At 51.0% G+C, this 19,442-nt stretch overlaps 2 protein-coding genes across 6 annotated transcripts; one reads left to right on the top strand and one right to left on the bottom strand.

Annotated features, from left to right (window-relative positions):
* Positions 1-2,815: 2,815 nt before the first annotated feature.
* Positions 2,816-11,793, bottom strand: LOC118927224 (keratin, type II cuticular Hb6-like). Of its 5 annotated transcripts, XM_057486632.1 has the most exons (12): positions 11,529-11,793; positions 9,250-9,334; positions 8,282-8,465; positions 7,741-8,167; positions 6,847-7,055; positions 6,122-6,182; positions 5,633-5,728; positions 5,271-5,435; positions 4,888-5,013; positions 4,418-4,638; positions 3,560-3,591; positions 2,816-2,971 (listed from the first exon to the last, which is right to left on the bottom strand). In XM_057486632.1, exons 4-12 carry the CDS (start codon positions 8,152-8,154, stop codon positions 2,859-2,861), a joined length of 1,437 nt encoding a protein of 478 aa, XP_057342615.1. In that variant the 5' UTR covers positions 8,155-8,167; positions 8,282-8,465; positions 9,250-9,334; positions 11,529-11,793; the 3' UTR covers positions 2,816-2,858. The 5 variants fall into 5 exon arrangements, with proteins under 5 accessions (XP_057342615.1, XP_057342613.1, XP_057342616.1 ...); XM_057486630.1 differs by having other exon boundaries at positions 7,741-8,465; XM_057486633.1 differs by having other exon boundaries at positions 7,741-8,460.
* A 304-nt stretch (positions 11,794-12,097) lies between these two features.
* LOC118927225 (keratin, type II microfibrillar, component 7C-like) lies at positions 12,098-19,264 on the top strand. Its single transcript, XM_036915157.2, has 9 exons — positions 12,098-12,822; positions 13,915-14,123; positions 14,765-14,825; positions 15,726-15,821; positions 16,342-16,506; positions 16,797-16,922; positions 17,629-17,849; positions 18,034-18,065; positions 18,563-19,264. The coding sequence occupies exons 1-9, from the start codon at positions 12,439-12,441 to the stop codon at positions 18,736-18,738; spliced, it is 1,470 nt and encodes a 489-aa protein (XP_036771052.2). The 5' UTR covers positions 12,098-12,438; the 3' UTR covers positions 18,739-19,264.
* Positions 19,265-19,442: the final 178 nt, after the last annotated feature.

Below are 19,442 nucleotides of genomic sequence, written 5' to 3'. Positions count from 1 at the left end.
TTAATCATCTTCAGGTTCATGGCTTATCTTCTCACTTTCTTTAAAAATTCTTAATTTTAATGTGTCTAATTTATCAATTTTTTCCCTTTGTATTAACCATTCAATGTGTCTTTAAAAATCCTTCTCTTTAGCAAGGTCAGTAAGACATTTTCCAATTTTTTCTTCTAAAAGTTTTTAAGTTTTGTATGTGATATGTATCACTTTAATTTCCTTGGAATGGATTATGTGTATGTTAGAAGGCAGAGATCCAATTTCAGTTTTTTCCATGTGGATAACTAAATGCATAGTCCCTCCTTTACTATTGATCTGCCAAACCACTGCTGCTGCATATCAAATACACAGATATATAGATATCATGTTATCCATATATCATATTTATATAGATTTAATATATTTGTGTAACAGATACACAAGAATAGACAAATGGAACAAACTACATATGTTATACATATATACACACATATATATGTGTAACAAATTATGCATATATATTACACATACAATATATGTTTTTTAATTATTTTTAACTGAAGAATAATTGACGTTAATATACATGTTTTCTATATATACACAATGTGTGTCAATTTAGGGGCTCTCTATTTTGTTCCATTGGTTAATTGTCTATTCTTGTGTGGATACTGTACTAAATTACTATAGCTTTATAATAAATCATAATCTCTGAAAGGGCCAATACCCATTAATTCTTTTTCATCAGTGCTTTGACTATGTTTGCCTTTGTTTTCACCATAAATCTTAGAACCAACTTGTTAAGATTTATGTAAATTATTTGGAATTTGATTGTAGTTGCATTGATTATAAACCAGTTTAAGGGGAACTAATATGTTTATAATAGTCAAGCTTCCTGTCTGTGAAAATGGTATAGCTCTTCATTTACTTAGGTTTGCTTTGGTATCTTTCATTTCATATAATGTTTATATTTATCTAGGCATAGGTCTTTCACATATTTGTTAGGTTGGGTTTTTAAATCATTATTTTATCAACTGTATTGAGATATAATGTACACACATTTTAAGTGTGCAGCTCAAGAAGTTTTGGCAGGTGCATGCCCCTATTTAGCCACCACTGAATAGAGAACTTTCCATCATCTCAAAAGTTCCCTCATGCTCCTTTGCAGTAAATTCCCCCACCCCATCCCAGGCAACCACTGATCTAATTTCGCCGTCAATTAGCCTTGTCAGTTCTAGAACTTCATATGAATAGAAGCTTACAATATATGTGGGTGTGGGTGTGTATATATATATATATATATATATATATATATATAGTCTTTTTTATCTGACTTTTTCACTGAGCATAGTGTTTTTAAGAGTCATCCATGTTTCATGAATCAGTAGTTCATTCTTTCTGTTGCTGAGTGATACTACATTGCATAACTATATCTCAGTTGGTTAACTGTTCACCTGCTGAAGGATATTGGGTTGTTTCTTGTGTGGGCTATTATGTGAAATTCATGTACAAATATCTGTGTGGACACATTTTCATCTCTTTTGGATGAACACCCAGGAATGGAATTGCTGTGTTGTTTAGTAGTATATGTTTAATTTTGTAAGGAATTGCCGAACTGCTTTTCAAAGAGACTATATCATTCTACACTCCATGAAATTTCCAGTTTCTCCACATTCAGTATTATCACTCTTTTAAATTCTAAAACTCTAGTGGGTATTAAGTTTCTCTTAGTGGTTTTAATTTAGATTTCTCTGATAACTTATAATGATGAACAACTTCTCATGTCCTTATCAGTTATTAATATATCTTCTTTTGTAAAGTGTCAGTTGAAATCTTTTGCCCATTTTAATTGATAATGTTTTTTACCCCTGATCATCTACCATGCCTTCTTGCTTACTCAATGATGCATTAAAATGTATTGTTAAGTATATTACCCAGAATTTTAGGTAACTTATGATGAAAGAATTTTTCAGAGATTCTAGTCTGACATATTGCAAGAAAAGAAGTTCCTGGCGATATTTTTCAAAGAAAAAAAAATCAGCCAGTTTTGGTGACATTTTGGGTGGGGAAAATAGGTATCAAAGAGTTTTAAGCTGCAGATATTAGAAAGAACTGACAGAGAGGAAGTTGATGAATGGACATCAGTAGAGGAGAAAATGAAGAGGCATTTTAAGGCACTTTGATTCCAAATATTAGTGCAACATTCAAGTGGAGATGGGCATCCAACTGGGCAACTGGAAACCTTAGGGATGAATTCACTCATTCTGTTACCATTGCTCAGTGCTTGCTGTGAGCCAGCACTGTGCCAGGCACTAACAGGCACTGGAGAACTGCCTCAGGGAGTCCCAGCCATCAGAGCACCACTGCTCAATGTCCCCAGCCCTGAGTCCACAACTGAATAAATAGCTGGCATGGGCTTAGTAGCCCCACTATGTTAAATGTCCCCCTGAAGATCCCACCCACCCCCTCCAGGGCTGCAGTAATGACCAGAAAGATTGACAAGCATGAAAGAAACTGTGTGAGTTTATTTTAAGCATAGACAGCGAGGAGAAAAGGAAGATTTGGAAAAGTAAGGGTAGAGTAAGAGTCAAGGGAAGGTTGGGAGGAAGGGGCTGAGGGACTGTTCTCCCCATGGGTTCAGGCAGCCCAGACTCCTCAGGCAGAATGAATGTATCCACAAACCACTCCTCCAATAGCCTTTCTCAGCCTGAGGGAGGCAGGAGACAATGAGGGGCAGGGATTCCCACACAATAAGAAAAGGGACGTGGACAGCAGGGAAGATGGGTCAGGGAGAAAACAAACAGTTGCGCCCACCATCAGGCTACACATGGTCAGGTTGGGCAGAAGATGAAAAGCCTGGGAGCTCCCGTCCTTCCTCAAGCCATACCAAGTTAACCCTTCTTACAGCTGCTGCCGCAGGCTCCTGTGCCACAGAATCTGATGCCGCAGGTGCGGGTGGCTGAGAGATCCCCACATACAACTCCGCCCTGGGAGCTACTCACACCTGCACAGAGACAATAATGGTAAGTCAGAATTTTTGGTGGGGGCGGGCAGCTGTTCCCAACAGCCTCCACCTCCAATGAGAACTCCCTCTCTGCCAGCCCAGAGCACCATGCTGATGACTGCTCATCACCCACATCTCCAAGGACAAAACCAACGTGAGCCTTCCTGTGGGCTGTTCTCAGGACTCCCACCCTTACTGGAATGGAATCCATCTTGTGGTTTAATCTCAATCCCTTCATTATAAATTCTTCTGCAGCTGATTTCAGGAAGATTTCCCTGGGACAACCAAGCTAATAAAATATCTGTTTGAACCCAGAAAAGTGTTTGACCTCATGAACACAAACAAGTGTGTTTTTTTGGACAGGGAGAAAATAAGAGTTTCTTACGAAGGGAAAAATAAAATGGACACTCTGACGGGTCTAGAGTGAGAAATTATTCCACTCATCACCTGTCAACCAGCTCCCTCTTTGTAACTACATGGCTGGAAATGAATGGAACCCCTTCTCCCTTGGTCTCTTCACCCTCAGAGCAAAAACATTCTTCCCATTATCTAACTTCAGTGTCTTCATCCAGGGCCAGAATTACTCACAGATATTCACAGCACTGATGCCTTCACACAGCCTGATGCAGGAGAGAAAAGGTCAGCATTAGGGTGTTAGTTCCCGACAATGATCCAGAGGTAACGTGGTTACCAGCTCTGAGCCCAGTGACCCGAGGAATGACCCAAGTCCCTCTCCAGAAGGTCAGAGGAAAAGATCTAAGGTCCAGCACCATCAAAGACTCAGCATCTCCCCACCCCTGTCCCAAAAGAGCATAAAGGGCAGGTTCTCCCAGATCTCTCTGGGAAGTGGGACCTGCTAAAATGTAGCAGGACCCAGAGCTCTCTTCACCTGCCCCCAGGAATCCAGCTCCATACAGCCTCCCGCACTCCCACTGACCAGCTACACGATCTAATGATCCAGTCTCCCTGAGCCATAGGTGTTCCATCTCTCGAATAGAAATATTTTTGTTCTATTTGCCCTTTCAGCTTGAGGCCTCCTTTCATCCTGCCCCCTAACCAATGGTATTATGGAAGCAGTTCACAGAGCCTGTTTTGCACATTTCTAACCGACTCTAGAAGTCGTAGTAGTAGCTAGAAATCAGCTTGCTGGAAGTATTTACACTACTGAAATCAGCAAATATTAGAAACCAGGGCTTTTTTTCCTCAGAGAGCCAGCTGTTAAACACTTTGTCAGCAAACCATTGTTCCTAACTAAATCATGCAGGAAGCCTATTCAAGACAAGCAATGGACCTCAACTAAGACTGTTCTCCCTAGTCTCTCCTCAGGGCAGGGAGAGGCCACAAAATGGTTCCAGAGAGCAGAAGAGGAAATGGGGGAAGTAGTAGAGCAAAATCATGGGTCAGGTCTTTGCAAGGCCCTGGCCCCAACTGCGGGGCTGTACCCACCTGTGCTCCTCTCCCTCCAGCAGGCGCCTGTAGGTGGCGATCTCGATGTCCAGGCCCAGCTTGGAGCTCATCACCTCCTGGTACTCCTTGAGCAGGCAGGCCATGTCCTGCTTGGCCTTCTGCAGGGCGGCCTCCAGCCCCGCCAGCTTGCAGCGGGCGTCGCTGAGGGTGGCCTCACCCTGCTGCTCGGCCTGGGTCACTGCAGCCTCCAGCTTGGAGTTCTGGGGGCCCAGGAGAGAACAAGGTGGGTTATGGTCCCTGGGTCTCCCTGGCCATCTCCTGGTTGTGTCTGGTCTCTCCCAGCCAGTGGGGAACACCCAGGACAGGGCCCTTGCCTTCATCACCTGGGTCCCCTGAAGTGGCCACCACCAGGGACTTTAGTCATACAAACAGGCTGGGGAAGAATGGTGAGATCCATCCTGGGCACACACTGCCTGTGGGACTCTAGGTAGGTCCCAAACAACCCATACCTGGCACTTGGCATTCTCGACCTCGGCAGTCAGCCTCTGGATCATGCGGTTCAGCTCATTGATCTCCTCCTTGGTGCGGCGCAGGGTCTCCCCGTGCCGGATCACTGTGGCCTTGATCTCCTCACACTGGGGGGAAGCAGAGATGCTCCTGAGGCTCAGGATGGGAACCCTACCCATTCAGGTCACCATGGATGATTGTGCAGGTTGTATAGCACAGCCTCAGGTTGTATGTGGCAGCTCCACCATACCCCTCTAACATGAGAGCTCTCTGCCCTTCTTATCCCTAACGATCAGAATCCCCAGACCAAAGAAGCCTTGTTAATATACACCTCAAAACCCCTCCCACTGCCGAGCCTAGGAGGCTGGTGTCCTGGGCCACTCACCTTGCTGCGGTACCAGGACTCAGCCTCAGCCCGGCTGCGGCTGGCAATGTCATCATAGTTTGCCTTGATCTCAGCCACAATGCTGTCCATGTTCAGGTCCCGGCTGTTGTCCATCTTGACGATGACTGAGGTGTCTGAGATGTGGGCGTGGAGAACTCTTATCTCCTGTGGGCCAACAGCCATTCATATCACATATACCATCCCGAGTCAAGCGGAACAGGCCACAATCCCCTTTACATACATTCACAGCCACCATTTCCAAAGCCCGCAGGCCTGCAGACCCTTCTGTCTGCTTCCTTTCTATATGGGCTGGCCTAGGACAGAGAGGAGGGGTGACTAATGTCCTCCCTGATGGTGCTCACCTCCTCATACATGGTCTTCAGGAAGTTGATCTCCTCCACCAGGCTGTGGACATTGGCCTCCAGGTCTCCTTTGCGCACATAGGCACAGTTAATCTCCTGGAGACAGACACAAAGGCAGTCCCTAGTTGTTTCAGTTTTTCCAGGGGTCTCCACCTCCCCAGGCCAACTCTGGAAAATCCCCAATCCTATTCCCAGCCCTGCAAAGCAAGTCAGAGGCATAGATCCAGAAGTCAAAGGACCAGGAACTAAGCTCTCCCTTCAACTCTAGCAAAATATATGTGACTTTGGAAAGTTCTTCCACCTCTCTGGACCTCTCTAAAGAGAAAGATCCAGAGAATTCCTGGTCTATGGATCTCCTGGGGTATGAGGAAAGAAATGCCTTTCCATGGGTGGAAATAAAATATTAGCTTAATAACTGAAGGAGGGAGTACTGGGTGCCCTGAGGGCTGCCCATTCCCAGGCGGCTGGACCACAGGCCAATTTACTCACCTGCTTCATTCTGACAAGCTCATTCTCTGCTGTGGTCCTCAGAGTGGCCTCTTCTTCATACCTCCACAAGGAGAAGGGATTTGGAACAGAGGAGATTATTCAGAGATTTGTCCAGTAATGGAAAGGAGCAGAGACCACCCCAGTCTGACTTGTCCCATCCCTCCCCCAGGATGACTGGAATAGCCCCCTCATCTATCTCCCTCCCCTCAGGTCTGGGACTTTCCTCTCACCCATATCTCTAATAATACATTTCTCTAACTTAAACACTGCTCCCTTTAAAGATCTTGATTTTGCTGTTACTCTAATAGAATAAGCTGATTCCCTGAGCTTAGATCTGGGAAGGTGGGTGGAATCAGCAACAGGAGCCAGTGGGTGTGAAGGTGCAGCAGAGGAGCTGTCATTTCTTTGTAACCCCAGAACCCAGCACAGTTATGGAACACAATTAAGTTCTCAGAACAGGTTTATAGGATGATGTATGGATGGATGGATGAATAGGGATGTGGTCCCTATCCTGAGAAGTTCATAATGCACTGGGAAAAGGGTCATAGCTGAGATTTCAGCTTCTCTTTTCTTCATGTGTCTTCCTGTCACAGCCTTTAAAGCTGATAAAAGCACAATTGGGTTAATGAAGGAAGAAGTTTCTGAGGCCTGTGTGTTCAGTGGTTCCCCAGTTGTCATATCATGTGACTGCTTCAGAGAGAAGTGGACCTTCCCCACCAACTCACTTCTTCTTGTAGCCCTCCAGCACCTCCCGCACGTGGTTGAGCTCAGAGGCCAGCCTCCCGCTGTCAGCCTCCGCACACTCGGCCTCCCGCCTCAGCGTCTCGATGTAGCCCTGGAACAGCGGCTCTAGGTTGCTCTCGCAGCACTGGCGGTTCTGGTAGAACTGCCACTTGGTCTCCAGCAGCTTGTTCTGCTGCTCCAGGAAGCGCACCTGAGGCCCAAAGGCACAGCCATCTAGTCACTTATAATTCCAGCATCCTGGAAGACCCACCCCACCCCAGCTTCCACACCAGCCTCACACCCCCCCCACACACACACCCCAGGGCCTCTATCATTTGAAATGGCTCCAAGTATTAGCCTGAGGACCCCATGATCAAAAGGATCTTTTCTAATGCTCGGCCTCACCATGCCAGGGATCAGTATCCCTCCCGAATGATGACGCTTCCCCTGAGAAACCTTCCCTGGCTAACTCGCCTGTTGGCTCATACCTGTCTGAAATGAACATTGCCCAGGTGTCCTCAGCTAGTCCCAGTATTCACTGTGTGTGTATGTGTAAGAGAGAGAGACAGAAAGAGAGAGAGAAAGAGAGACTGGGCTGACAATTCCAGACAACAAGATTATACCAAAGGATGACCTTATTGTCTGTAAGTGTCTTGCAGTTACATACCCTGTCCTAGTCTCACTGTGGTGATGCTGCCTGTCTGGACAGAGGTTGTATATTAATCAGGAGTCCCTCCCTATACTCAGGTCTCTGTACCTGTCTATGCCCTGAATGTGCATCCATGTCCTCCATCAGACTGGGGTTCACCTGCACCACGTGTCCCCTGCCCTTGACTTCCCTCAGTGGCCAGCCCAGGAAGTAAAGGTGCAGGAAGGGTGTGATCATGGACACCCACCTTGTCGATGAAGGCAGCGAACCTGCTGTTGAGGGACTTGATCTGCTCCTTCTCCTCCTGCTTCACGCACTGCGCATTGGGGTCGATCTCCAGGTTGAGGGGCGCGAGCAGGCTCTCGTTGACCGACACGGAGGTGATGCAGGGAGGGCTGGGCCCGCACACGCCGCCGGCGCGGTATCCGAAGCTGCGGCCGCAGGAGCCGGAGCGGAAGGCCCCGCAGACGCTGCGGCTGCCGAAGGCCCCGGTGATGCCGCGGTAGCAGGAGACGCCGCGGTAGGGGGCGGCCGTGATGCAGCAGCGGGCGGGCCTGGGCCCGCAGGCCGAGGCGCAGCTGAAGGCCCCGCCAGAGCTGTATCTTTGCGTGGACTTGCAGATGGTGCTTCGGGAGCTAAAGCAAGACGGTCCGCAGGTCATGATGACTGGTGTGCTGGAGATGAAGCCAGAGAAAGAGAAGGATTCTGACCGCTCCCTCACTGCCAGGCCCTTTTATAAACCCAGGCACCTGGGTCTGCCTCACTGTGTGGAGGGACCATTTTGTCACCTTTATGGGCTTGAGGAATTTCACAGTCATTTCACTCCTCTTTTCATCAAGTAACATCATCAAGATGAGGCTTTGGAAAATCCTACACTTGGGCAGCTCTGAAGCCTTGACAGCGTTTCTCCCACAGCTGAGGACCTGACGGTGCCGGAGGAGTCACGGTCAGCCAGGGCTTGTGGACTCTGAGCTTCATGAGATAATTAAGCAGGAAAAACGAAGCAAACATGAAGGATTTCTTTCGGGTCATCAGCTGGGCTCATAACTCAGTCTTTCATTTTGGCCACAAGATTAACTGAAACTAGAAGCAAAGGAGAAGCCGTCCTGGCAGGTGAGTGGACCCAGGCAGCTTTGAGAGGAAGAGCCTTCCAGGGCCTCTGTAGGCAGGGCCTCAGGGGCCAAGTCTTCTAAGCAACCTAGGACACTTAATCCTTGACAAGGCCAGAGAGAAATTGTGTCTATCCCCACCAAGACGTGTCACACAACCAAAAAGTTATTTGTTCAGCTACTTCATGCTGTGGGACCCTTAAAGTTGGTGGATGTATATAAGTGATGTGGTGTGAGAGTTCCACACACCTGGGTTCCTAAAACCTGCAGCCTGTCCATCTACCTCTATCCCTTCCCATGTGCCTTACCCCCATCCAACATAGTGTCCCTCAACTCGACCATAAGCACAGGGCCACACTCTCCAGACAGTCTCTTTTATAGGGTTCCCTGTGTTTGGGGTGCTTTCAAAAGAGCTTTTCTGATAAGCACTGAGCCTGGACAGAGAGGCAGAATCAGGGGCCCTAGCCAGGAGAGCATCAGCATGCAGGAAACCACAGCTCCCAGACCTGGAAGAGCAGACTGGCCAGTGGGGTGGGCAGAGAAGCCAAGGACAGTTCCCCAGGGAGCTACCTGGGCTGACCAGTGGGCAATAGAAGGAAAATAATAACAACAGTAATGATAATAGCAGTTGGTATTTGACCACTTACTGTGCACCAGGCATTGTACTGATGCTTTCCATGCCCACTTTACTTTATCCTCACCAATCCCTGGGCACATCTTACCATCTTCATTCTAAATACAAAGGAAGTTGAAGCTCAGAGAGGTTATATAACTTTTCGCCCAGATTGTAAGTGGCAGAACCCAGGCTTGAATCCACATATGTCTCATTCCAGAAACACTTTTGACCATTACACCATGGAGAAGGAACAAATGTATTTCTGAAATGGGCATATTGATGTTTCATAATGCTGTCTTGGGTTACCAAAAGTAGACAAACACACATATACATACACTTTCACACACATTCACACTCCATACACAACACCCTTGTCCCATTTGCCCATGCACCCCTGAGCATGGTCCTCTCCAGGTAAAGTACTTCTGGTGCTCAGCTTGACATTCTAAGCCCACCCTGTCCATCTACCATGTTCACCATATACCCACAGCCTGCCTCCTTTCCCCTGCCCTCATCCATCCTCTATTTCCAGCCAAAGTGGACTACCATCTGTTCCTCTCACATCCCATGGTCTCCCTTCTTTTGTGTCTCTGCTTACACCATTCCCTCTTCCTGAATCCTCCTCCCTCCTGTCATCGCAGCACATCCCATTCCTCACCACTCTTCAGGCCCAACTAAACTGTCATCTCCTCCTAGGACCCTACCTTTGCCTCTGGCCCCAAGCCCGTGACCTGGAGGCTCACCCCCTGAAGAAGTCCTGTGGTGTAGTGTTTTCCCATGACAGCCAAACCCCCTGCGGCTTTGTGTTAAAGTCCTCTGTGTGCATCTGCCCTGCCTGGGGACTGCAGTCTGCTCCTTCCTGCTCTCAGCGTGCTTCCTGCTGGGTGCTCAGGGGTTATGTGTTCCCTGCCTGGAATGGCTCCTGGGGCCCACTGGAGATAAAGAAAAGATACGAACAACCTAGACAGAGCATTAGCATTTCATCAGTAGACTGTTGGATGGGAGAAAGAAGGGGAAAAGGTATGATTTCTAAATCTGGCCAAGAATGGAGCAACCCTCCTCCCAGTCTCCATGACTACCAAATCTCCCTATGAGGAAGTTTGTCCTTGATTGTGTCTGAAATCCCTCATGCTTTAGCCCACTTCTCCCCTCTAGGTACTAAGAAAAATTTAGGGAAACCAGGGAGCATGTTTCTGTGAGGCTGGGTCAGGGATTAGTACTAACACTTGGGGGAACCACTGTGCTCTAGCTGTCAAACCTTTCAATTGCATCCCCTTTAGGCTGCATTCTTCATGGGCACAACTCAGCATGCAGCTCTCCTACCTCTCTGAATTTTAAAAGACTTAATTATCTCTGCAAAGGCTGATTATTAATCTCATCTACTGTAATAGCACAAAACATCTGTTTCATCCACCCACTGAAACCCAGAAAGAGGTCTAAGGAAACATCACATAAGTGCCTCCAAAAGTCTAACTGAAATCCTCCATATTTCAGGGTAAGTCCATTTCCTATGGTGAGAGAACACAAGGGAACATTTCTCCAATACTATTATTTCCTGGAGAAAACTGGAGTAGAAACATATAATCCTGAAGCCATTAGTCACACAGCTGGTAACCCCAGCAGAAACTGGGAGTGGAAGCACAAGACACTGAGGGTTAGACTCCATCTTCCACAGAGGATAGCACTAAGGTTGAACTGAAACTCCTGCAAAATCAAGGCTGGACCAAAGAGTCTCAGGCCCACAGTGTTGGGATAGATGGCAGAGGGGCAGTGGCACTCCCTGGAAATGGAATGCCAGGCAACCCAAAGCCAGGCCAGTTGGCCAGGCTGGCTATGATGATCTTTGGGGTTCCAGGATTTAATTACCAGCTGCACAATAATAACTCATATTTAAAAGCAAAGGAAGCTAAGGGTGATTTGCATATTTCTCCTTAATGCTCCCTGCTGAGTTCACACTCTAGTTTTCTCTGCCCATAATTGGACTTAAAGTTAGCTTCCATCGTACTGGGTTACAACCTTCTGGGGTTGGTGGCCCTGACAAAGCACCAGTTGAGGAGAGGCTGTGCATCAGGCCCATGTCTCCAAGGGCCCAAAGCCTGGCAGCCTGGGCTCCTGCCTCCAAGCGCTCACCCCTCGCTTAGCCTCCACAGACTCATTCCTTGGGAGGCATTGATGACAGGAGGCCTGAGAGCCTCCTTTCAGATTCTGACTCTGCCCCTCTATCTATGGAGCCTTATGCTTGACCTTAAAGTCACTAGACCACTCTGAGCTTACCTTCCTGATCAGGTAGATGGGCACAAGCATACTGACCTCAGAAGGATGCCCTGGACTTAGATGCATTGACAAGGCAGTATAAAGCCCTCTCTCTGTAGGCACTCCGTAGATACAACTCCCTTCTTCTCCCCAAAGCAGGGTGGAGAGGGGGATAGGAAGCGATTTTCAGTAGCGGAAGGGTGTGACACTTAGGAGGAGAGGAACCATGGGCTGTGTTGTGAGCAAAAGAGGAGAAAGTTTCTGTCCAAAGGGAGACAGGACTAATGGCAAATTAATGCTAGTAAAATAAATAGAACAAACAAACATTCATGGAGCTCTCACTAACTGCTAGGTAGGGCACTCAATGTTTTCCTGTCCATTATCTCATCTGATCCTCCCAACAGCTCTCAAACGGGTACTACTATTCTGCTATTATCCCTTTGTCACTGAGGCTCGGAAGGTAATTCAGCTGTCCAGGGTCATGACAAGAATCTGTAGGACTGGTTTCAGAGACCCCGCACTTCAACCGGCGCGCGTGCCCGCACCAGGAGGAAATGCACAGATTGCCAAAGTTTTTCCCGACTGCGGGGCGGTGCTGCTGGTACCGAATGGGACCAGGTGTGCCTAGCTGCCCCATCCTGGGGACGCAGCCATGAGCCATGAGCCAGCCTACCCGAACCCAGTGCGGCAGAGGGGCGTAGGGGGCCCGCCCGGAGGCGCAGCCCCGGCTGCAGAGCTGACCAGGCGCTTTCCGGCCCCATAAAGCGCGGGCGGGAGATGAACGCCGTTTTATGGAGGCTGCCTGCGGCCCGGCCTGCTTTGATTCCGGCTGGACGAGGCGCGAGGGCCGACCTCCAAGCTCATAAACGCGTTGGCTGTGCGCTCCATCCCCGGGCTCGCGGACCGCGATATAAGGCACAGCACCAGGGCTTCAGGGTCAACCACCCGCCGTCACTGCCGCCGCACCATGTCCTGCCTCTCCGCCCGCCTCGGTGCCCCTTGCGGGGTCCGCACCTTCAGCTGTGCCTCGGCCTGCGGGCCCAGGCCCGCCCGCTGCTGCATCACGGCCGCCCCCTACCGTGGCGTCTCCTGCTACCGCGGCATCACCGGGGGCTTTGGCAGCCTAAGCGTCTGCGGGGGCTTCCGCTCCGGCTCCTGCGGCCGCAGCTTCGGATACCGCGCCGGCGGCGTGTGCGGCCCCAACCCACCTTGCATCACCTCCGTGTCGGTCAACGAGAGCCTGCTTGCTCCCCTCAACCTGGAGATCGACCCCAATGCGCAGTGCGTGAAGCAGGAGGAGAAGGAGCAGATCAAGTGCCTCAACAGCAGGTTCGCTGCCTTCATCGACAAGGTGGGTGTCCTTGATCACACCCTTCCTGCATCTTCAGTTCCTGGGCTAGCCACTGAGGGGAGTCAAGGGCAGGGGGAGATGTGATACAGGTGAACCCCTAGTCTGATGGAGGACGTGGATACACACCCAGGGCACAGACAGGCACAGAGACCTGAGTATAGGGGAGGTCTCCTAATTTGATACACAACCTCTGTCCAGGCAGGCAGGGTCCCACAAACAAGTTGGCTGTCCTTGATCACCCACTCCCCGAGCCTGGGAGTCCAGAGAGGATCTTGGAATTTTCAGGCCAGTCTCTAGAAATGGGGAATGGGGACTGCTGATATTTTATGTGATAAATTTAAGTGGTACATTAAAGCATTAAATAACATTGAAACCCCTGACAAGAAAATTCATTTCCTTTCATGTTTGTTTCATTCCTTAACATTAATGGAGAAAATCTCATTGGGTGCTCATAGGTCTTTCACATCCCTCTAATAAAGAGAGCAAGCCACAGATTCAAAGCTGTCTTGGGCAACAGTTTCACCTAGAATTTAATGTTTTTCGAGCTCCTCTTGTGGATGCCAAATGATACTGGATTCACAACCATGGTGGTAATATAAAGTTACAACTTAACCTCATTTAAGTGTAAACTCTAAGTAGATTCATTTATAGATGTGTCATGAGTAAAACAGTACCAGGAGGACAAAATCCTGAGGTCCGCCTGCAAAGGGTTCATTAGAGAACCACTGTCCCTAGGTCAATTATTTGAGTGTACACAGAAGAGAAAGGGGACACTGCCCCTAGCCCAGCAGCACCCAGCTCAGCCTGGAACCCCTGAGTCTCCCACACACCCGACCCAGGACCATGGACAGACCCTCACTTGGGCCTGAACAAGCGGTCATGAAACACGGATGCTCCCGGTGCATCCTCGGCCCAGGAGAGCCCAGCAGGGGCCACCACGGCCATCCTCGGCCCAGGAGAGCCCAGCAGGGGCCACCACGGCCACCCCTTCCTCTGCACACCCCACTGCTGGCTCTGCCTGGACTCTGCTGCTCTCTGAGGAGGGCGGTGGATATGGGCTCCTTCGACCCACTTTTCTCCACTTCTACCCAGGTGCGCTTCCTGGAGCAGCAGAACAAGCTGCTGGAGACCAAGTGGCAGTTCTACCAGAACCGCCAGTGCTGCGAGAGCAACCTGGAGCCACTGTTCAATGGCTACATCGAGACGCTGAGGCGGGAGGCCGAGTGTGCGGAGGCCGACAGCGGGAGGCTGGCCTCTGAGCTCAACCACGTGCAGGAGGTGCTGGAGGGCTACAAGAAGAAGTGAGCGCCTCAGGAGGAGGGTTTGGGCAAAGGAAGTGGGGTTAAATCCAGGCAGGATGTGTTTGGGCTAGACCACAAGAGGAACTTCCCAAGAGGAAGAAGTCAGGGATGGAAAGCCTGTGGGGATCATGTTCTTTTCTGGGATGGGAGTTTAAGCACTGGAGTCAATCTGAGCTGCTCCAGCTACCTCATCACTATGTGTTTATTTCATTAATTCAGCAAACATTTTTGAGCATCCACTCTATGTCCAGGTACTTTTTAGGACCTGAGAATGGAGCAGGAGTGAGCAAGTAAGCATGAAGGATGAGGGGGGCACAGATCTAGGGTGGGTTCCTGCCCCCCAGGGGCTGCATCCAGAAGCAGAGAGGAGGCTTCCAAGGTGTGTGATGCACCCACCCTGGGCCCGGTCAGGTGACAGTCCCTGAGCCAGGAAGAGCACTGCATGGTGACACGGGCTGGTCTGAGTGCCCAGAGGGAAAGGAGGCACAGGGTCCCTTCTAGTCCCAGAGCCCGATTCTATGACCACCTCCAGAAAACCCAGTTCCTGGCTTGTGTGTGTCTGGCCTTCTTTCTCTTTCTTTTCTTTCAAATCCCAGCCTATTGAAGTTCTAGTCAGTGAACTTCGTGCCCTTTGTCCCCAGGTATGAAGAGGAGGTGGCACTAAGGGCCACCGCTGAGAATGAATTTGTGGCCCTGAAGAAGGTGAGTGGCCCCAGAATACTCCACCCATAATTCAGAAACGAGGGCATAGGCAGGAGGCAGCTCTGCAGTGAGAGAGGCTGGGCGACTCCCCACAATCACGGAGCCCAGTGTCCCCCGCACTCCTGGCCCCAGATGTCCCCGTGCTCCTGGTGGCCCTGGGAAGCAGAGAACAAGCCTGCTTCAAGCAGTGCAGCCTCCTCCCAGCCCAGTGACTGCTGTCCAGCCCATGGTTCCTACCTCCTTGTGCCCTGAGCCTGGCAGAGAACGGGCACTCAGGAAATGTTTGTGAGTGAAAGAGCACATGGAGGCCCGGGGAGAGAAGCAAGCTCAGGCCATAACAGTTGGCACATGTTGGCAGGAATAGTCCCATTCCTCACCTCTTGGACTCGACTCGGCACAGGTGCCACCATTTGGACTCTCGGCAGGTCCTTCTAGCTTTTCCCCATGAGGACGGCAGTGTCACTGTGAGGACACTGAGGCGTGGAGGTCACAGGTGTCAGCCTGAGCCACCCTGGCTTGGAAGGGACAGAGACCCTTCCAGGATCCGAGACCTCCCTTCTGACCACAGACTACAGTGCATTCCCTGAGATTTCAAAGCCCAGAGGGGCGGGGCCACAGTAGAGGTGACCCATTTTACACTAGATCCTAGTTTCAGTGAGAGTGGCACGTGTGGATTCTAGAGGGACCATCCCAGTGGCACCAGACGACTTGCCTGGAAACCTTGGGGTCCCCGCCCTTACCCGAACCTGCTCCTGACCCCTCCGACTGCACAGAGGACTTCAGCAGGCTCTGCACGGGGAGCTCAGGAGGGTCTCCACCCAGCCTGATGGGGTGCCCCCTGCTGGGGAAAGCTCTGTGCTGTCTCACCTGTGTGACTCCTGTACCACCCTCTCCCTTTAGGATGTGGACTGTGCCTACCTGCGCAAGTCGGACCTGGAGGCCAACGCAGAGGCCCTGATCCAGGAGATCGACTTCCTGCGGCGGCTGTATGAGGAGGTGAGGGGCCACAGAGCAGGGGGGCAGCAAGACAGATGTGAGTTAGACACTGGGAAGGACTTGCCACCATTTATTTGCCTTCTGAGCCCCTGGGTTGGAGGGAGAGGGGGAGTGCAGAGCAGATGGACAGACCTGGGACAGGTTTACTGTCAGAAGGTGAAGAAGGGTGGCTTTGGTCTCATCTGCCATGCCCCTGATAAGCTGGCGTTCCTGGTTACTGTGGTGACACTCATCACAAACTGGTAAATGCTGACCCTAGACCCAAAGGATGGAGACAGGAGGCCCTCACCTAAATCAGGCAGGGGGCCTCAGACTTGGCCCCTGTCAGCCTCTGGTCTCTGGACCTGGGGAGCATTGGGAGGCCCCGGGGCTGACGGGGAGACTTCCCCTGTGAGACTGGGGCTTAGACAGTGAGGCTATGGAGGAAGCAGGGAAAGGGACCGGGGAAAGTCTGCGAGAGGGCGGGCTGCCGAGAGTGCGGCTCTGGCCAAAGAAGCTCTGTCCCCTCCCACCACCACAGGAGATCCGCGTCCTCCAGTCCCACATCTCAGACACCTCAGTCATCGTCAAGATGGACAACAGCCGGGACCTGAACATGGACTGCATTGTGGCTGAGATCAAGGCTCAGTACGACGACATTGCCAGCCGCAGCCGGGCCGAGGCCGAGTCCTGGTACCGCACCAAGGTGAGAGGCCCAGGACACCTGCCTCCTAGACGTGGCAGTGGGAGGGATGTGATGCATATATTAGAAACAACTTCTCTGTAATTCTGATCCCTAAAGAATTGTGGGCTGTCCTTCCCTAGAGATGATAGGAGAGGGGCAAAAAGCTCTTAGTGCGTTGTTGGGGTGGCAGGGCATGGCTCCCCTATATGGTTGCACAGGCTGAGCACTACCAACCTGCACAATCATCCATGGTGACCTGAACGGGTAGGGTTCCCATCCTGAGCCTCAGGAGCATCTCTGCTTCCCCCCAGTGCGAGGAGATCAAGGCCACAGTGATCCGGCACGGGGAGACTCTGCGCCGCACCAAGGAGGAGATCAATGAGCTGAACCGCATGATCCAGAGGCTGACCGCCGAGGTCGAGAATGCCAAGTGCCAGGTACAGGAGCCTGGGCCACTCCATTGTGTAGAAAGACAATGGAGTTCGCCTGCCGCAGGGGATTTAAGTTAAACACCTTGCCAAGTTGTGGGAAAAGGAATGAACTTCAAACATTAGGCAAGTCTCCCCAATTCCTGCTGAAAGGAGGGGGGAGCACTACAGAGGAAATGGAATGAGGGGGCTTTCCTGGTCTCTGGGCAAACTAGGGTGGAGGAAACAGCACCCATCTGCGGGACCAGAACCTGGCTCTCCTACCAGCTGGGCCACCAGCTCACCACATGATTTGGGGCAAGCCATTTCACCTCTCTGGCCTGCTGTTCTAGATCAGTGATCACTCTCTGATGTCCTAAGGGGTCATAAATGAGTGAAGTGGCTGTACGGAAGGCACTAGGGCCACAGTGATAAACTGGAAAGCAAAAAGGGCAGAGCTAATCATATCCAAATGAGGCAGGCCATGTGGAAATGCAAGTCCAGTGTGGACAGATCCTCTGATGTTTCAAGAGAAGCCAGGAATCTGGGTATTTTACGTTAAAGTTCAAAAATTAAAGATGCTGTGTCAACATTCCCTGGGAACACTAATTTGCAAATCCTCACCTCACAAATGGGTAAAGCCCTTCTTCCTCTGACAATCAATGGTCAGAGGATGCCTGGCCTGTGAATCTGAACCCAGAACAGAGAACCTTAATAACCCTTCCCTGCCTCCCAGAACTCCAAGTTGGAGGCTGCAGTGGCCCAGGCTGAGCAGCAGGGTGAGGCCGCCCTTAACGACGCCCGCTGCAAGCTGGCTGAGCTGGAGGCTGCCCTGCAGAAGGCCAAGCAGGACATGGCCTGCCTGCTCAAGGAGTACCAGGAGGTGATGAACTCCAAGCTGGGCCTGGACATTGAGATCGCCACCTACAGGCGCCTGCTGGAGGGCGAGGAGCAGAGGTGAGGACCACACCTGTAGGGGCGGATATCTCTTCAATCTCCCCCAATCTGTGCTTTGAGCCAGGAGCATGTTTTGCATATATTTGCACCTAACTTGCACTGGTGCCTTAGAGGAGGGAATTTGCAGTTAGCTTTTATCGTCTCTTCGTTCAACAAACTTTTGTCTCTTTGTCCTTCCCGCAAGGTTGTGTGAGGGCATTGGAGCTGTTAATGTCTGTAAGTAATCTGTCCTGTGGGCTCTGACATAAGGGATTGGGGCTCTTGGTGTGCAAACGTTTTTGTAAAGAGCCAGATAGTAAATATACCAGGCTTGTGGGACATGTGTTCTCTGTCTCACTACTCAACTCTGTGATGTGAAAGCAGCCACAACCATAAGCAATATTTAATGAGTAGATTTAGAAAAACAGGAGGCCATGAGGCTGTCATGTGGCTGCAGTTTGAAGACCCTGAAGGGAGGAGGGCAATGTGGCAATGAATATAATAAACAGCTATTTCTGCATAAACGGCAGTTGTAGGCTAACATTTATCAAAGATGCTTGAGGTTAGACTGCAGGAAGGTGTGCCCAGATGTGAAGAGTGCGGGTTGTGGGGGCAGGGATGGGGGATAGAAATGGAGTGGAGGAGCTCTGAGCAAGGGAAGGGAGCTCTGGTTAGCAGGCAGGGGTCTCCAGCGACAACTTCACACGGGGACTAAGCCCTGACGTCTTCCTTAGGTGTCAGCAGCTCCCGGGGCGGGGTTGTCTGCGGGGACCTGACCGTGTCCGGTTCCCGGCCAGTGACGGGCAGCGTCTGCAGCGCCCCCTGCAGCGGGAACCTGGCGGTGAGCACCGGAATCTGCGCGCCCTGCGGACCGAGGTGTGGCCCCGGTCCCTCGGTGCGGTTTGCATAGCGCCTCCCGCTTTGCAACACACCTTACAGCGAGAGAGCAGTCCTCCAGCGGCTGGTCCCTGAGCTCTGAAAGGCCCTAGGCTTGAGGCGAAGGGGCTTCAGAACCGGCCCTCTGGACTCTCCCAACTGCTGCCTTATCTCCTTGCATCTCTCTCCCCTCTTGTGTGCTTGGTTCTTCCCGGGAGGCCGGGCTCCTGGCCCGCGCATCTGGCAGCTCACCCCACCCACACCCCCAGGAGTCTAAATTACTGGGTTCCTCGCAGCCCTGGGCAAAGATCCAGTCCCGACTCAGGCTGCTCTGGGGGCCTGGACGCCGGTGACTTCTGAGGGTCAGACTGGCCCCAGGGCCACTCAAGTGTGGGCGCGCTGCGCTGCGTGCTGTGGCTCCCCTGCCTTCCAAACCTTCGCACAGTGACTGAGTTTGCATCTCGGAGGAGACGATTTTCCGCAGCAACCTCCTCCTGTCCCTCTCCCTCACACTTGGTTTCCATGTTTCCAATAAAGCTCATGGGGCATATGTAATCCGCTCTGAGAGTCTCCCTTTTGTGCCTATGCACATGCACTTCCAGCTGACAGAGAAGGTCTTCTCAGCCAAAGGGCGCGAGAGGACTGTCTCACTCTGGCCCTAGTGCCATATTTACATATCCTGAGGAGTCCAGAGGGATAGGCCAAACGCCTAGACACACGGAAGCATGAGGAGGCGCC

The sequence above is a fragment of the Manis pentadactyla genome, chromosome 10 (assembly GCF_030020395.1).
Source record: "Manis pentadactyla isolate mManPen7 chromosome 10, mManPen7.hap1, whole genome shotgun sequence".
NCBI classification, from domain to species: Eukaryota; Metazoa; Chordata; class Mammalia; order Pholidota; family Manidae; genus Manis; species Manis pentadactyla.
This window is presented reverse-complemented; position numbering and strand designations above follow the sequence as displayed.